Source organism: Paramormyrops kingsleyae, chromosome 7 (assembly GCF_048594095.1).
Source record: "Paramormyrops kingsleyae isolate MSU_618 chromosome 7, PKINGS_0.4, whole genome shotgun sequence".
Classification (NCBI taxonomy): domain Eukaryota; kingdom Metazoa; phylum Chordata; class Actinopteri; order Osteoglossiformes; family Mormyridae; genus Paramormyrops; species Paramormyrops kingsleyae.
In genome coordinates, this window is record NC_132803.1 from 26,799,031 (window position 1) to 26,812,693 (window position 13,663).

Genomic DNA, 13,663 nt, shown 5'->3' on the forward strand with positions numbered 1-13,663 from the left:
TAGAGAGGGGGAATCAATCTAAATATAAAATTGTTTGTCATATATCTGAACAATAAGGCATACTAATAAATATATATGAATCAATCGGATTTTACTAATGTAAATTGTTAGAAAAGATGCATCGTGAGTTCCTCCCAAATCGTATCTGGTGCACATCATTTTAATCGCATTGTGAACTTTTATATTGGCACATTGGTGCAAATAGATGCTCTGTAGGTGTTAGAGATGGTAAGATTCAAGGTAGATCCACGACGGATGCTTTTTTATAGATTACAGCTCGGCATTTTATTAACATAAAACAGAACACACTGGGAAAGGCACAAAATCATTGGACCACAAGGGAAAATAAGAACTAACTACAAGAATCAAAAAGTAACCAACAAGGTGACACAGATAGCAGGCAGGGTCTCGATCACTCAGCAACACAGAGTAACATCTAACACAACAACCAACTGGAGAAATTAACAAAGGCAGGCATTTAAATACAGTGATACCTCAGTTCTCGAACTCATTGTAACTCGAATTTCTTATAAGTCGGACCAACCAGTTCGAAAAAAAATACCTAGAGCTCAATCTGAATCTCAGAAGTCAAACCATGAACGCCGACCTATGATAACTTGTACGCGCGGGGAAATGAGTCACGCTGCACTTCTCTCAGCTGAAACAAAGGGTAAGGCTTCAGTCTCAGCCTCACATTCGTTATGATAGCACCATGCATGTTTACACTAACTGAATACATATTTAGACAGTAAAAATACATTTAGACAATGATAGACAGTAACATAATTATTATTATATAATAAAATACATTTAAAAATAAAGATTTCTTATTTTAATATTAATCATAAACCATTAATACATTTAATTATAATAATATTATTTTCATGCCGAGCAGGACGGAACGGAGACAAAGGCGCAGACATCAGGGTATCGGCTTTACTTTCTAAAGACACTTAATAACATAAACCGGTCTGAGGAGCTGCCCGTGTCCTTCTATCTCTGCTCTATAGAGAGTGTACTGACATACAGCATGATATGCCAACTGCTCAGCGGTAGATAGGAGCCCTACAGCGAATCATAAATACAGCCCAGAAAATAACTGGACTTCCACTGGCCACACTGGAGTGGTGGCTCTGAGGCTAGGGATCCGTGCCAGGTATCTGAAGGTTGCTGGTTTGAATCCTGTGAATACCAGGAGTGATCTTGACCCCTTGAGCAATTGCTTTGTCCTGAGTATGAGGTTAATCTACATCCAGCCCAACAAGCAGGTAATCTACTTACAGGGAAAATTTGGGGGTTGGTGGCAGGATTGGCACTTCAGCCACTGGAAAAAACTTGGTGCTGAGGTTTCTCTGGCTGCACTCAGGTTCTCATCCCTGAGTTGGTGGGTGTGGCAATGTGCTGTATTCAGTGCATGCTCCTTACCTCTCCTTTGCCCACTCAAGAGGAGAACGATACCTCCAGAGAGCCAATAACATTCTGGGGGATCTGACCTATCCCTGCCATCACCACTCCTCTCTGCTTCCTTCTGGAAGACTCTACAGGGCCTTAAAGACCCGCACTTCCAGGTTCAAGCACGGTTTTTATTCCAGACCCATCGTTGAATTGAATGCTGCAAAACAGCATTTTAATTGTTTTTTTTTTCTTTTAGATGATGGGAATACGCCAAAAAATGTAATTCCTGGGAAATGTTTCATAATATTTTATGTACTGCAAAATCAGTGGTTTTATAGGTGGTTTATTCTATTATCATACATTTTGTTGTACCGGCAGGACATATGTGTGTGTGTGTGGGGGGGGGGGGTCTGTATGTGTGGAATGAATTTCATTGTACACAAGGGTGCAATGACAGTAAAAGGTATTCTATTCTGTTCTATGTGGGAGCAGAGCCTGTGGCGTATTGACAGAGGTTTCAGGGGACCAAAGGGTAGCTGATGAGAACTGGACACAATCAGTACCCATGCTGACAAACTGGTTGACATCATGGTCTAACCTGAAGGTTTTCTGTCGCTGGGAGAGATCCAGATACTGGGTGCACAGAGCTCCCTGTGTTTCTGTGGGTTCTTTCAGGGTTCTCTGGTGTCTTTGCACAGTCCAAAAACATGCAGCTATTGGAATTGGAGAATTTAAGATGTCCATAGTGTCTGTGTGTTTGCCCTGTGATGAACTGGCATCCTGTCCAGGGATTTCCTTGTCTGTTGCCTACTTCTGTACCGCTTATGCTGAACAGGGTCTCACAGTGGTCTAAAGCCTATACACATTCATTCCATCCATCCATCCATCCATCCATCCATCCACTAACAGCTTATCTTAGTCAGGGGCCTTGAGGGGGCTGGAGCCTAGTTATACATTTTAAGTGAAATACATGTAAGCTTGATAATATAAACAAAACAAAAGCTTTATTCAGTTTTTATGTTTCTTTCAGTTACATGTTTGAAATAAAGCTTACATTCTTTATGGCAAGAATTATCAGTGTGGCAAGAGAAAATGTAGCCACAGATACAAAAAGTGTAACACCAATGTACATTTATGTAACAGGTATGTACATAAGAACATAAGAACATAAGAAATTTACAAACGAGAGGAGGCCATTCGGCCCATCAAGCTTGTTTGGGGAGAACTTAGCTAATAGCTCAGAGTTGTTAAAATCTTATCTAGCTCTGATTTAAAGGAACCCATGGTTTTAGCTTCCACTACAATAGCAGGAAGACTATTCCATACTCTGACTACACGCTGTGTAAAGAAGTGCTTCCTCAAATTTGTTTTAAAATGTTCTCCCGCTAATTTCCACTTATGGCCACGAGTTCTAGTATTTAGACTAATATTGAAATAGTCATTTGGCTGAACAGCATCCAGACCCGTTAGAATCTTATAGACCTGAATCATATCCCCCCTTAGTCTCCTTTGCTCAAGGCTGAACAGATTCAGTTCCGCTAACCTCTCCTCGTAAGACATTCCTCTAAGACCAGGAATCATTCTCGTAGCTCTTCGTTGCACCTTTTCTAAGGCAGCAATGTCCTTCTTGAGGTATGGTGACCAAACCTGCACACAGTATTCTAGGTGGGGTCTTACCAAGGAATTATATAAGTGTAACATCACCTCCCTTGACTTAAACTCCACACATCTAGAGATATAACCCAACATTCTGTTCGCCTTTTTTATTGCTTCCCCACATTGGCGAGATGTGTACATTTATTTAATGTGTTTTTGACCCGAGTTGTTTCTCTTCCACCAGCTCTGTTATTCTGCCATTTCTTTGATATTTACATTGTCATACTCGGTTAATTCAAAATTTACATTTCCATAAACTCGTTCTTGAATATTTACATTTCCATAGTCTGGGAGCTCACAGGATTCCTCAGAATATCTGCTGCTGGTCCCACTCTTCTCCCTAGAAGAGTCCTAAGATGGAAAACAGAAAAGAATAAAGCACAAAACCAAATTTACATAGATATACATTTTGATGAAAGCAGTACAGATTAGACTTGCCATGAAATTGGCATAAATAGCTGACTCAGCCTGTGTTTCTGAATCACTGCACAGGTCCTTGTCTTCTCTCTGTAATTTCAAAAGATTAAAATTCTTCTATAAAACCTGACGCATCATGTAACCAAAAGATAATCAGAAACAAGGTCATACTTTCTTGGTTCCTTCTTTGGTTTTGTCCACATTGAGTGAATTTATCCTGTAACAGAGACAAATTAAATACTTAGCAGTTTAAATTTTTAATTTAAAAGAAAGGAATGTAGTGATACAAGTCTTTAAAGACAACACATTACCTTTTCATGAAGATGATAATCACAACAGCTCCAATTAACACGATCAATAATACTCCCACAACAGTAATTATAATTATTGTATTAAAATGACCTGTAAACAGAGAAAACAAGGAAAACGTTGCATCAGATACACACTGTTTACAGAGCTGACAGTAGTGATGGAGTAACCTCACAGTGTTACTGCCCAGTGTCCTCAGAACTGACAGTGAGGGATTAATCATGTTAATAGAGTAAACTGATTAACTATAAGGATCCCAATATGTAACGTGAATATTACAAATACCGGTCATCTTAAAACAAACAAATGTGTTGGAATGTAAATACGGAGCGTAATATATATATAAAAAACAACAATAAAGTAGCAATGTTTGGATTTTTCATATGTAAATGAAATGCTGAGCCAGACAATAACCCTGCTACATAAAACCCACAATTTATTTTCACAGATATGATTTCAGCTCCCATTCTGCACTGTTCTGTAAATACATAATTCCTCTATTATAAAAATGGCAAACATACTTTTACAGCCAGTTTAAAAGTTTAAAGGAATAATTCCTTTATTAAACTTTACTTACTTTCAACAATGATATTCACTTCATTAGATGCAGCTACCTTTCTGCCATTTGTAGCACATGAATATTTTCCTGTGTGATGATAGGATATGGGACTGAAGTGAAGTGTGGACTGTGTTTCTGGAAGCTGCTGGTTGTCCTTAAACCAGGTGAATTCTGATTGGCTAAGAGAGCAGCTGTCTGTGTCACATATAAGGTTCACAGTGTCTCCTTCCCTTAGTGTTCCATTTACTCTGGATGAGGTCATCACCACCTTCAGTTCTAAAATTATACAATATGAGAAAGAACAAATAACTGCAAATTTCTGCAGCAGTATGTAGATTGACCCAGGCTTAAAACAATATGGCAAAGAGGAGAAATCCTATCACTAAAAGAAAGTCAAGCATTTTTCCACAACATGTGATATTATGCTGTGTAGTTAGATTCTCATTGCTCTAATTTGCTTTCTGGTCCATATACTTCTGTTGGTATTCAAATTCTCCTCTTCATTGACAAGCACACCATAAATCAGGCAATATTTTAATGTTATTTAGAACATGATATGTATTTCACATAGAATGAAAATACTCTGCAAGATATTGCATTTAATTTATATTATGCAACAATTAGCTGAAATTTGAGGTAAAGACTCACCATCAACTTGAAGAGTCACTCCAGGTCCACCACACTTCTCACACCCGTTCGTTATGAATCTGAATCTATACTCTCCAGCATCCGTCTCTCTAATGTTCTTTATCTGCAATGCACAGTTCCTTGTGTTGTTCCCCAAGAATTCTGCTCTGCCTGTGTACTCAGCACTAATGTTTGTATTATTACTGTGACAGACATATGATTTTCCAGTACAGTCCACATCATTATGACTCCACATCCTGGAGTCCACTTTGTGTGGCTCTGGATACTCATATTCACACTGAATGAGCACAGTCGATCCTCTCACTGCACACAGGTTTCTCTCTGTGTAACGCACAGTCCATGTGCCATCTATAATCCACAGAGAACATGAAGCAATGGTTTATTCATCACTGTTTTGGTAAAGTCCTGACTTTAAAGTTATTAGAGAAAATGCCAGTATTGAGCCACTAACCTTCAACAGACAAATTCACTGTTTCAGACACAGTCTGTCTGTTGCCTTTTAATCCACAGGAGTAGCTTGCAGAGTGATATTTGCAGGCAGGACTGAAGTGAAGTGTGGACTGTGTTTCTGGGAGCTGCTGGTTGTCCTTCAACCAGGTGAATTCTGATTGGCTGAGAGAGCAGTTGTTTGTGCCACATGTCAGGTTCACAGAGTCTCCTTCCCTTATTGCTTCATTTACTCTGGATGAGGTCATCACCACCTTCAGTTCTAAAAGTATACAGTACATAATATAAGAGGCTATTTCACATTTCAGCAGTAATATTTATCATGAGCGGAAATGGTTTGGCCAAAAAGTGAAATCCTAAAAATAAGTGATGCATTAAAATAATAATAATAATAATAACTTATACTACGGGACCGTTGGATGCTTGAATCTGATTGGCTGACGAACGTTCTGAGGTGTGCAATTATTTTCAGGGAAACGCACGGCGAACGTAGTTCCAGGCAGCTCTCTTGACCGTATTACAGTTCCATATCACTTCGCATAGTTAACTTTAATAACGGAAATTAGCATACAGTACCTATACAGCACACAGGACTAACAAAAACAACAACATGACAGACGATTTTCCGAAAGTAAATTTTAATATTTACGGTGAATATGAAACTTTCAACAACTGGGCTGCAGCAGTATTAGACAGTCCAGATGAAAAACAACATAAACGGAAGCGGACATCAAAGGCAGCCAGCAACAACAAAAGACATAAAACGATCAGCGAAGAACAGCTAGACATACTCGAGGGAGAAAAACACGAAGAAAACACCAAAAAACAACAGCTAATGACGTTTTGGAACTAGCAAAATAGTCGTTGGATGAGATGCGGAAGAAATAATCCTACTCACAATAGCGATTTAAGTAGAAAAACCGGACGAATCCCTTGAAATATATCATCTGATCGATGTCTTGAGGTGTGGCAACCGTAGTATAAGCGGAATAATTGACTCCGGACCGTTGAATTATTAGAAAAATAATGCACACCCGAGGTGTAACGGCCACTCCGCTTCGCGTCGTGGCCGCATTACCACCTCGGGTGTGCATTATTTTTCTAATAATTCAACGGCCCGTCGTCAATTATTCCTTACTTATTATGCCTGATCATGTACTCAGCATCTCAGTGCTGTAATCTGCTTTCTGGTTGATATTCTCAAGTTTATTAAGAAACATTATGCACAGCATCACCAGCAGTAAGGTAAATGTAAAGACTCACCATCAACTTGAAGAGTCACTCCAGGTCCACCACACTTCTCACACCCGTTCGTTATGAATCTGAATCTATACTCTCCAACATCCGTCTCTCTAATGTTCTTTATCTGCAATGCACAGTTCCTTGTGTTGTTCCCCAAGAATTCTGCTCTGCCTGTGTACTCAGCACTAATGTTTGTATTATTACTGTGACAGACATATGGGTTTCCAGTACAGTCCACATCATTATGACTCCACATCCTGGAGTCCACTTTGTGTGGCTCTGGATACTCATATTCACACTGAATGAGCACAGTCGATCCTCTCAATGCACACAGGTTTCTCTCTGTGTAACGCACAGTCCATGTGCCATCTATAATCCACAGAGAACATGAAGCAATGGTTTATTCATCACTGTTTTGGTAAAGTCCTGACTTTAAAGTTATTACAGAAAATGCCAGTATTGAGCCACTAACCTTCAACAGACAAATTCACTGTTTCAGACACAGTCTGTCTGTTGCCTTTTAATCCACAGGAGTAGCTTGCAGAGTGATATTTGCAGGCAGGACTGAAGTGAAGTGTGGACTGTGTTTCTGGGAGCTGCTGGTTGTCCTTCAACCAGGTGAATTCTGATTGGCTGAGAGAGCAGTTGTTTGTGCCACATGTCAGGTTCACAGAGTCTCCTTCCCTTATTGCTTCATTTACTCTGGATGAGGTCATCACCACCTTCAGTTCTAAAAGTATACAGTACATAATATAAGAGGCTATTTCACATTTCAGCAGTAATATTTATCATGAGCGGAAATGGTTTGGCCAAAAAGTGAAATCCTAAAAATAAGTGATGCATTAAAATAATAATAATAATAATAACTTGTTATGCCTGATCATGTACTCAGCATCTCAGTGCTGTAATCTGCTTTCTGGTTGATATTCTCAAGTTTATTAAGAAACATTATGCACAGCATCACCAGCAGTAAGGTAAATGTAAAGACTCACCATCAACTTGAAGAGTCACTCCAGGTCCACCACACTTCTCACACCCGTTCGTTATGAATCTGAATCTATACTCTCCAGCATCTGTCTCTCTAATGTTCTTTATCTGCAATGCACAGTTCCTTGTGTTGTTCCCCAAGAATTCTGCTCTGCCTGCGTACTCAGCACTAATGTTTGTATTATTACTGTGACAGACATATGATTTTCCAGTACAGTCCACATCATTATGACTCCACATCCTGGAGTCCACTTTGTGTGGCTCTGGATACTCATATTCACACTGAATGAGCACAGTCGATCCTCTCAATGCACACAGGTTTCTCTCTGTGTAACGCACAGTCCATGTGCCATCTATAATCCACAGAGAACATGAAGCAATGGTTTATTCATCACTGTTTTGGTAAAGTCCTGACTTTAAAGTTATTAGAGAAAATGCCAGTATTGAGCCACTAACCTTCAACAGACAAATTCACTGTTTCAGACACAGTCTGTCTGTTGCCTTTTAATCCACAGGAGTAGCTTGCAGAGTGATATTTGCAGGCAGGACTGAAGTGAAGTGTGGACTGTGTTTCTGGGAGCTGCTGGTTGTCCTTCAACCAGGTGAATTCTGATTGGCTGAGAGAGCAGTTGTTTGTGCCACATGTCAGGTTCACAGAGTCTCCTTCCCTTATTGCTTCATTTACTCTGGATGAGGTCATCACCACCTTCAGTTCTAAAAGTATACAGTACATAATATAAGAGGCTATTTCACATTTCAGCAGTAATATTTATCATGAGCGGAAATGGTTTGGCCAAAAAGTGAAATCCTAAAAATAAGTGATGCATTAAAATAATAATAATAATAACTAGAAACTGCAGGCAGTTACTGAAGGGTCCAAAGGGTATGACAAGTAGGACAGGTAGGACAGGTAGGACAACAGATGGTTTGAGTAGAAGGTAGAAATCAGGATGGAGATTGTTGAGTGTCCGTCTAACAGGTCAGGAAATGTAGGACAGAATGTAGGACCCTGTGGTGTAGTGCCTGAACCTGACTGAATGTAATGTTTTGGTGAGATAGTCTGAGTAGTAGGTAGAAATCAGGATATAGACTAGTTAGTATCGGTCTAACAGGTCAGCAAATGCAGGACAGAATGTAGAACCCTGTGGTGGAGTGCCTTAGCCTGACTTAATACATGTTTTGGGTCAGATGGCCTGACTAGTTGGTAGATTTAGGGACCTTCATACCTGGTCTGGTAAGTGTAGATATTACATAGTTGCTTTTTTATACTGCCTGTGTAAACATAGGCTGTGTTGCATATTCTTAACAAAGTGCTGAGTTGCGGGAGTGTGACATGTAACAGCAGTAATATCATGCTGTATGCTATTCTAGGATGTATATTTAGACAGGAGAAAGGCTAAAAGTATTGAAGGCATTATTGAAATGGAGCGCTGACTCCACCTGCTGGCCAATTTATTATAAAATTGTAATTGCTGTAGTGTACACAGCCTGAAGAAAGATTAAAGTTTGAAAGATTTGTAAAAGTCAAATGGCAGGAGAATATAAGCAGATTAAAAATATGGACTTAGATGAAGGTTAAGGTGATTAATATTTTAATTTTTAAATAAACAATAAGCAGATTTCAGCTGCATTAACCAAGGTTGGTCTTAGACATATTATGACAGTGGCTGTAGTGCCCCCGTTTGACTGATTGCCACCAAACTTGGAAGGTCTTTTGCAGCTTGGCTGAGGCAGTCTAGTAACACAGCCGTGCATCAAATTTTGTGAGGATTGGATGAAGCATGCCAGAGATATAGCTATTTGAATGAAATAGGCATGGAAACAGTGTGGCCAGCAGGTGGAGTCAGCGCTCCATTTTAGAAATTGTATTCAATACTTTCAGGCCTTCTTATGTGTAAATTAAGTCTGATAATGTTCTATGAGGCAAATTGGTGAAAAATGAAAGTGAATAAAAAATATGGACTCAGGTGAAGGGAAAGGTAACAATTCTTTCAAGGTTTTATGAGAAATAAGGACATTTCAGCTGAATTTGCTAAGGTGGGTCTTAGACATATATGGACAGTGGCTGTAGCGCCCCTGTTTGACCGATTGGCACCAATATTGGAGGGTCTGTCTGAGGTCCCTTACTACATTAGGCCGTCAAATTTGATGAGGATTGGCTGAAGCACGGCTGAGATTCAGATGGTTGATTGAAATGAGCATGGATATGGTGCAGGTTTGTTGTAGCTGGTGGCCATAGCATACAGGTCAAGATATTTTTATGAATTATCCATAAGGGCAATGTCCTGATTGATGTACTACCAGAATGACCTACTTGGGCTGGATATTGTAGAAGTTACAGTAATATGTTATTTATTAAGTTATTAAACATCACAAGGGAATGAAAATGACTATCATTGGGCATTGCATATGTCTTGATTTGGCATGACTCACAGAACTGGCAGTACAAAATATTTTAACCAGTAATATGTCACTAGAACAGAAATGAGATAAATGTAAGTTGAACTGATTTTCAAGGTTTATACAGACATGTTATATTGTTGTAGCGCCCCCGTTTGACCGATCGGCACCAAATTTGGAGGGCCCTTCCGGACTACTATTCTACAGGATATATTAAAGTTTGGTGATGATTGGCTGAGGCAGGCCTGAGATATAGCTGTCTGATTGAATTGGGCATGGCACCTGTATGGTTTGTGTGTGGCTGGTGACTATACCTCATGGAAAGTTTATGATTTTTTTATGAATTATTTATTATGACTGTCTCCTGATTTAAATGATACCAGATTTGTGTAGGTTTGGTGAAAATCCTAGGAGGTTAACGAAATGTCTTGTTTTCAGACCAATATGAATTATGCAAAAACGCAAAGATGCAGAAGCAAGTTCTACATGTTGTTTGATTTGGCATGTCGTACTTAATTGACCGGGCAACAATTAGACTGCCATAACAGGATGGAGATTTAGCGTAGCTCTAATGTGACAGGAGATGTAGGGCAAACCGTAGAGGAGGATACTAAAAAGTCAGACAGAACTACAGGTCAGCAGATGTCAGACAGAACAGAACTTGTTTAGGTCAGATGGTTTGAGTAGAAGGTAGAAATCATGATGTAGATTGTTGAGTGTCGGTCTAACAGGTCAGGAAATGTAGGACAGAATGTAGAACCCTGTGGTGTAGTGCCTGAACCTGACTGAATGCATTGTTTTGGTCAGATGGTCTCAGTAGTAGGTAGAAATCAGGATATAGATTAGTTAGTATCGGTCTAACAGGTCAGCAAATGTAGGACAGAATGTAGAACCCTGTGGTGGAGTGCCTTAGCCTGACTGAATGCATGGTTTGGGTCAGATGGCCTGACTAGTTGGTAGATTTAGGGACCTTCATACCTGGTCTGGTAAGTCTAGATATTACAGAGTTTTCTTTTTTATACTGCCTGTGTAAACATAGGCTGTGTTGCATATTCTTAACAAAGTGCTGAGTTGCGTATTGTGACATGTAACAGCAGTAATATCATGCTGTATCATATTCTAGGTTATACATTTAGACAGGAGAAAGGCTAAAAGTATTGAAGGCATTATTGAAATGGAGCGCTGACTCCACCTGCTGGCCAATTTATTATAAAATTGTAATTGCTGCAGTGTACACAGCCTGAAGAAAGATTGAAGTTTGAAAGATTTGTAAAAGTCAAATGGCAGGAAAATATAAGCAGATTAAAAATATGGACTTAGATGAAGGGAAAGGTGATTAATTTTTTAATTTTTAAATAAACGATAAGCAGATTTCAGCTGCATTAACCAAGGTTGGTCTTAGACATATTAGGACAGTGGCTGTAGTGCCCCCGTTTGACCGATTGCCACCAAACTTGGAAGGTCTTTCTGAAGTCTAGTAACACAGATGTGCGTCAAATTTTGTGAGGATTGGATGAAGCATGCCAGAGATATAGCTATTTTAATGAAATGGGCATGGAAACAGTGTGGCCAGCAGGTGGAGTCAGCGCTCCATTTTAGAAATTGTATTCAATACTTTCAGGCCTTCTTATGTGTAAATTAAGTCTGATAATGTTCTATGAGGCAAATCGGTGAAAAATGAAAGTGAATAAGAAATATGGACTCAGGTGAAGGGAAAGGTAACAATTCTTTCAAGGTTTTATGAGAAATAAGGACATTTCAGCTGAATTTGCTAAGGTGGGTCTTAGAAATATATGGACAGTGGCTGTAGCGCCCCCATTTGACCGATTGGAACCAAAATTGGAGGGTCTGTCTGAGGTCCCTTACTACATTAGGCCGTCAAATTTGATGAGGATTGGCTGAAGCACAGCTGAGCTTTAGATGGTTGATTGAAATGAGCATGGATATGGTGCAGGTTTGTTGTAGCTGGTGGCCATAGCGTACAGGTTAAGATATTTTTATGAATTATCCATAATGGCAATGTCCTGATTGATGTACTACCAGAATGACCTACTTGGGCTGAACATTGTAGAAGTTACAGTAATATGTTATTTATTAAGTTTTTAAACATCACAAGGGAATGAAAATGACTATCATTGGGCATTGCATATGTCTTGATTTGGCATGACTCACAGAACTGGCAGTACAAAATATTTTAACCAGTAACATGTCACTAGAACAGAAATGAGATAAATGTAAGTTGAACTGATTTTCAAGGTTTATACAGACATGTTATGTTGTTGTAGCGCCCCCGTTTGACCGATCGGCACCAAATTTGGAGGGCCCTTCCGGACTACTATTCTACAGGATATATTAAAGTTTGGTGATGATTGGCTGAGGCAGGCCTGAGATATAGCTGTCTGATTGAATTGGGCATGGCACCTGTATGGTTTGTGTGTGGCTGGTGACTATACCTCATGGAAAGTTTATGATTTTTTTTATGAATTATTTATTATGACTGTCTCCTGATTTAAATGATACCAGATTTGTGTAGGTTTGGTGAAAATCCTAGGAGGTTAACGAAATGTCTTGTTTTCAGACCAATATGAATTATGCAAAAACGCAAAGATGCAGAAGCAAGTTCTACATGTTGTTTGATTTGGCATGTCGTACTGAATTGACCTGGCAAGAAATGTCGATTGTAGGCTTCACCGTTCTCGAGAAATAGGCAGAAATGCAAAAGTTGTCACTGTTGCGCCCCCATCTGGCCGAGTGAGGTGTCCTTTACAGTTTAGGCAGAGGGTCAGAGCACAAATGTATCACCCAAATTTGATTTAGATTGGTCATTGAGAAGCCTGTGAAATGCCTGCTTGATTTTGATTGGCTGATGGCGGCCACTCTTTAAGGAATAATTACTGCCATTGTAGGTGACTGACCACAGGCTGCTTCCTAGTACATATCTACCAAATTTCAGTTAGATTGGCAAAGGCAGTCAGGAGATATTGCCAGTTTTTAGTTGTAGCGCCCCCTATTGACGAAATGCGGCCCGCCTCGGACCGTGTCCCCAGAATGGTGTAGGGAGGTAGCATTTCAAATTTGGTCAAGGTAGGCCAAGGCACGGCCAAGTTATAGCCGTCAGACCAAAACGGGCCAAATTTGGACATTGTTTGGGCGTGGCTAATGGCCGTAGGATATAAAAATGTCTGAATTTTGTGGATAATTCTTGATCAGCAGAGAATTCTGATTCGTCTGACACCTCATTTGTCTGATTTGGTAGGACAAGCCAGGACTTTAAGGAAAAAGTAGGATTGGCAAATTATGCAAATTAGCAAAAAATCTAAGTAGGCGGAGCTTCATAGTCCAAATGGCAAGTTGGTAGGGCTTTGCTGTCTGTATATGTAGAACAAAGAATTTCGATTGTAGGTCTAACAGGACAGGAGATATCGACCGAAACGTGTTGGGGGGCGCTAAGGCGCCCCCATCTGGCTGGCAGGACTGGGTAGGACAACCTGAGTAGTGGGTAGGAATTGACATCATCTGACCAAGTTTGGTTGGTCTAGCTCTTACAGTTTAGGCTGTACATTCAGTTTTAGGGCAGAAAAATAATAATAATAACTAGAAACT

The 13,663-nt window shown here is 39.7% G+C and overlaps 1 protein-coding gene across 2 annotated transcripts in view; it reads right to left on the reverse strand.

Moving 5' to 3' along the window:
* Positions 1–2,377: 2,377 nt before the first annotated feature.
* The window catches only part of LOC140592132 (sialoadhesin-like), a 252,455-nt gene continuing 241,169 nt past the window's right edge, over positions 2,378–13,663 (reverse strand). For both annotated transcript variants that reach the window (XM_072714660.1, XM_072714661.1), the window contains 11 exons: positions 8,117–8,374; positions 7,666–8,013; positions 7,146–7,403; positions 6,695–7,042; positions 5,436–5,693; positions 4,985–5,332; positions 4,355–4,612; positions 3,780–3,870; positions 3,640–3,685; positions 3,490–3,558; positions 2,378–3,402 (listed from right to left, as the gene is read on the reverse strand). In XM_072714660.1, coding sequence (XP_072570761.1) covers positions 3,241–3,402; positions 3,490–3,558; positions 3,640–3,685; positions 3,780–3,870; positions 4,355–4,612; positions 4,985–5,332; positions 5,436–5,693; positions 6,695–7,042; positions 7,146–7,403; positions 7,666–8,013; positions 8,117–8,374 — 2,444 coding nt within the window. In that variant the 3' untranslated portion in view covers positions 2,378–3,240. The remainder of the gene's footprint in view (positions 3,403–3,489; positions 3,559–3,639; positions 3,686–3,779; positions 3,871–4,354; positions 4,613–4,984; positions 5,333–5,435; positions 5,694–6,694; positions 7,043–7,145; positions 7,404–7,665; positions 8,014–8,116; positions 8,375–13,663) is intronic.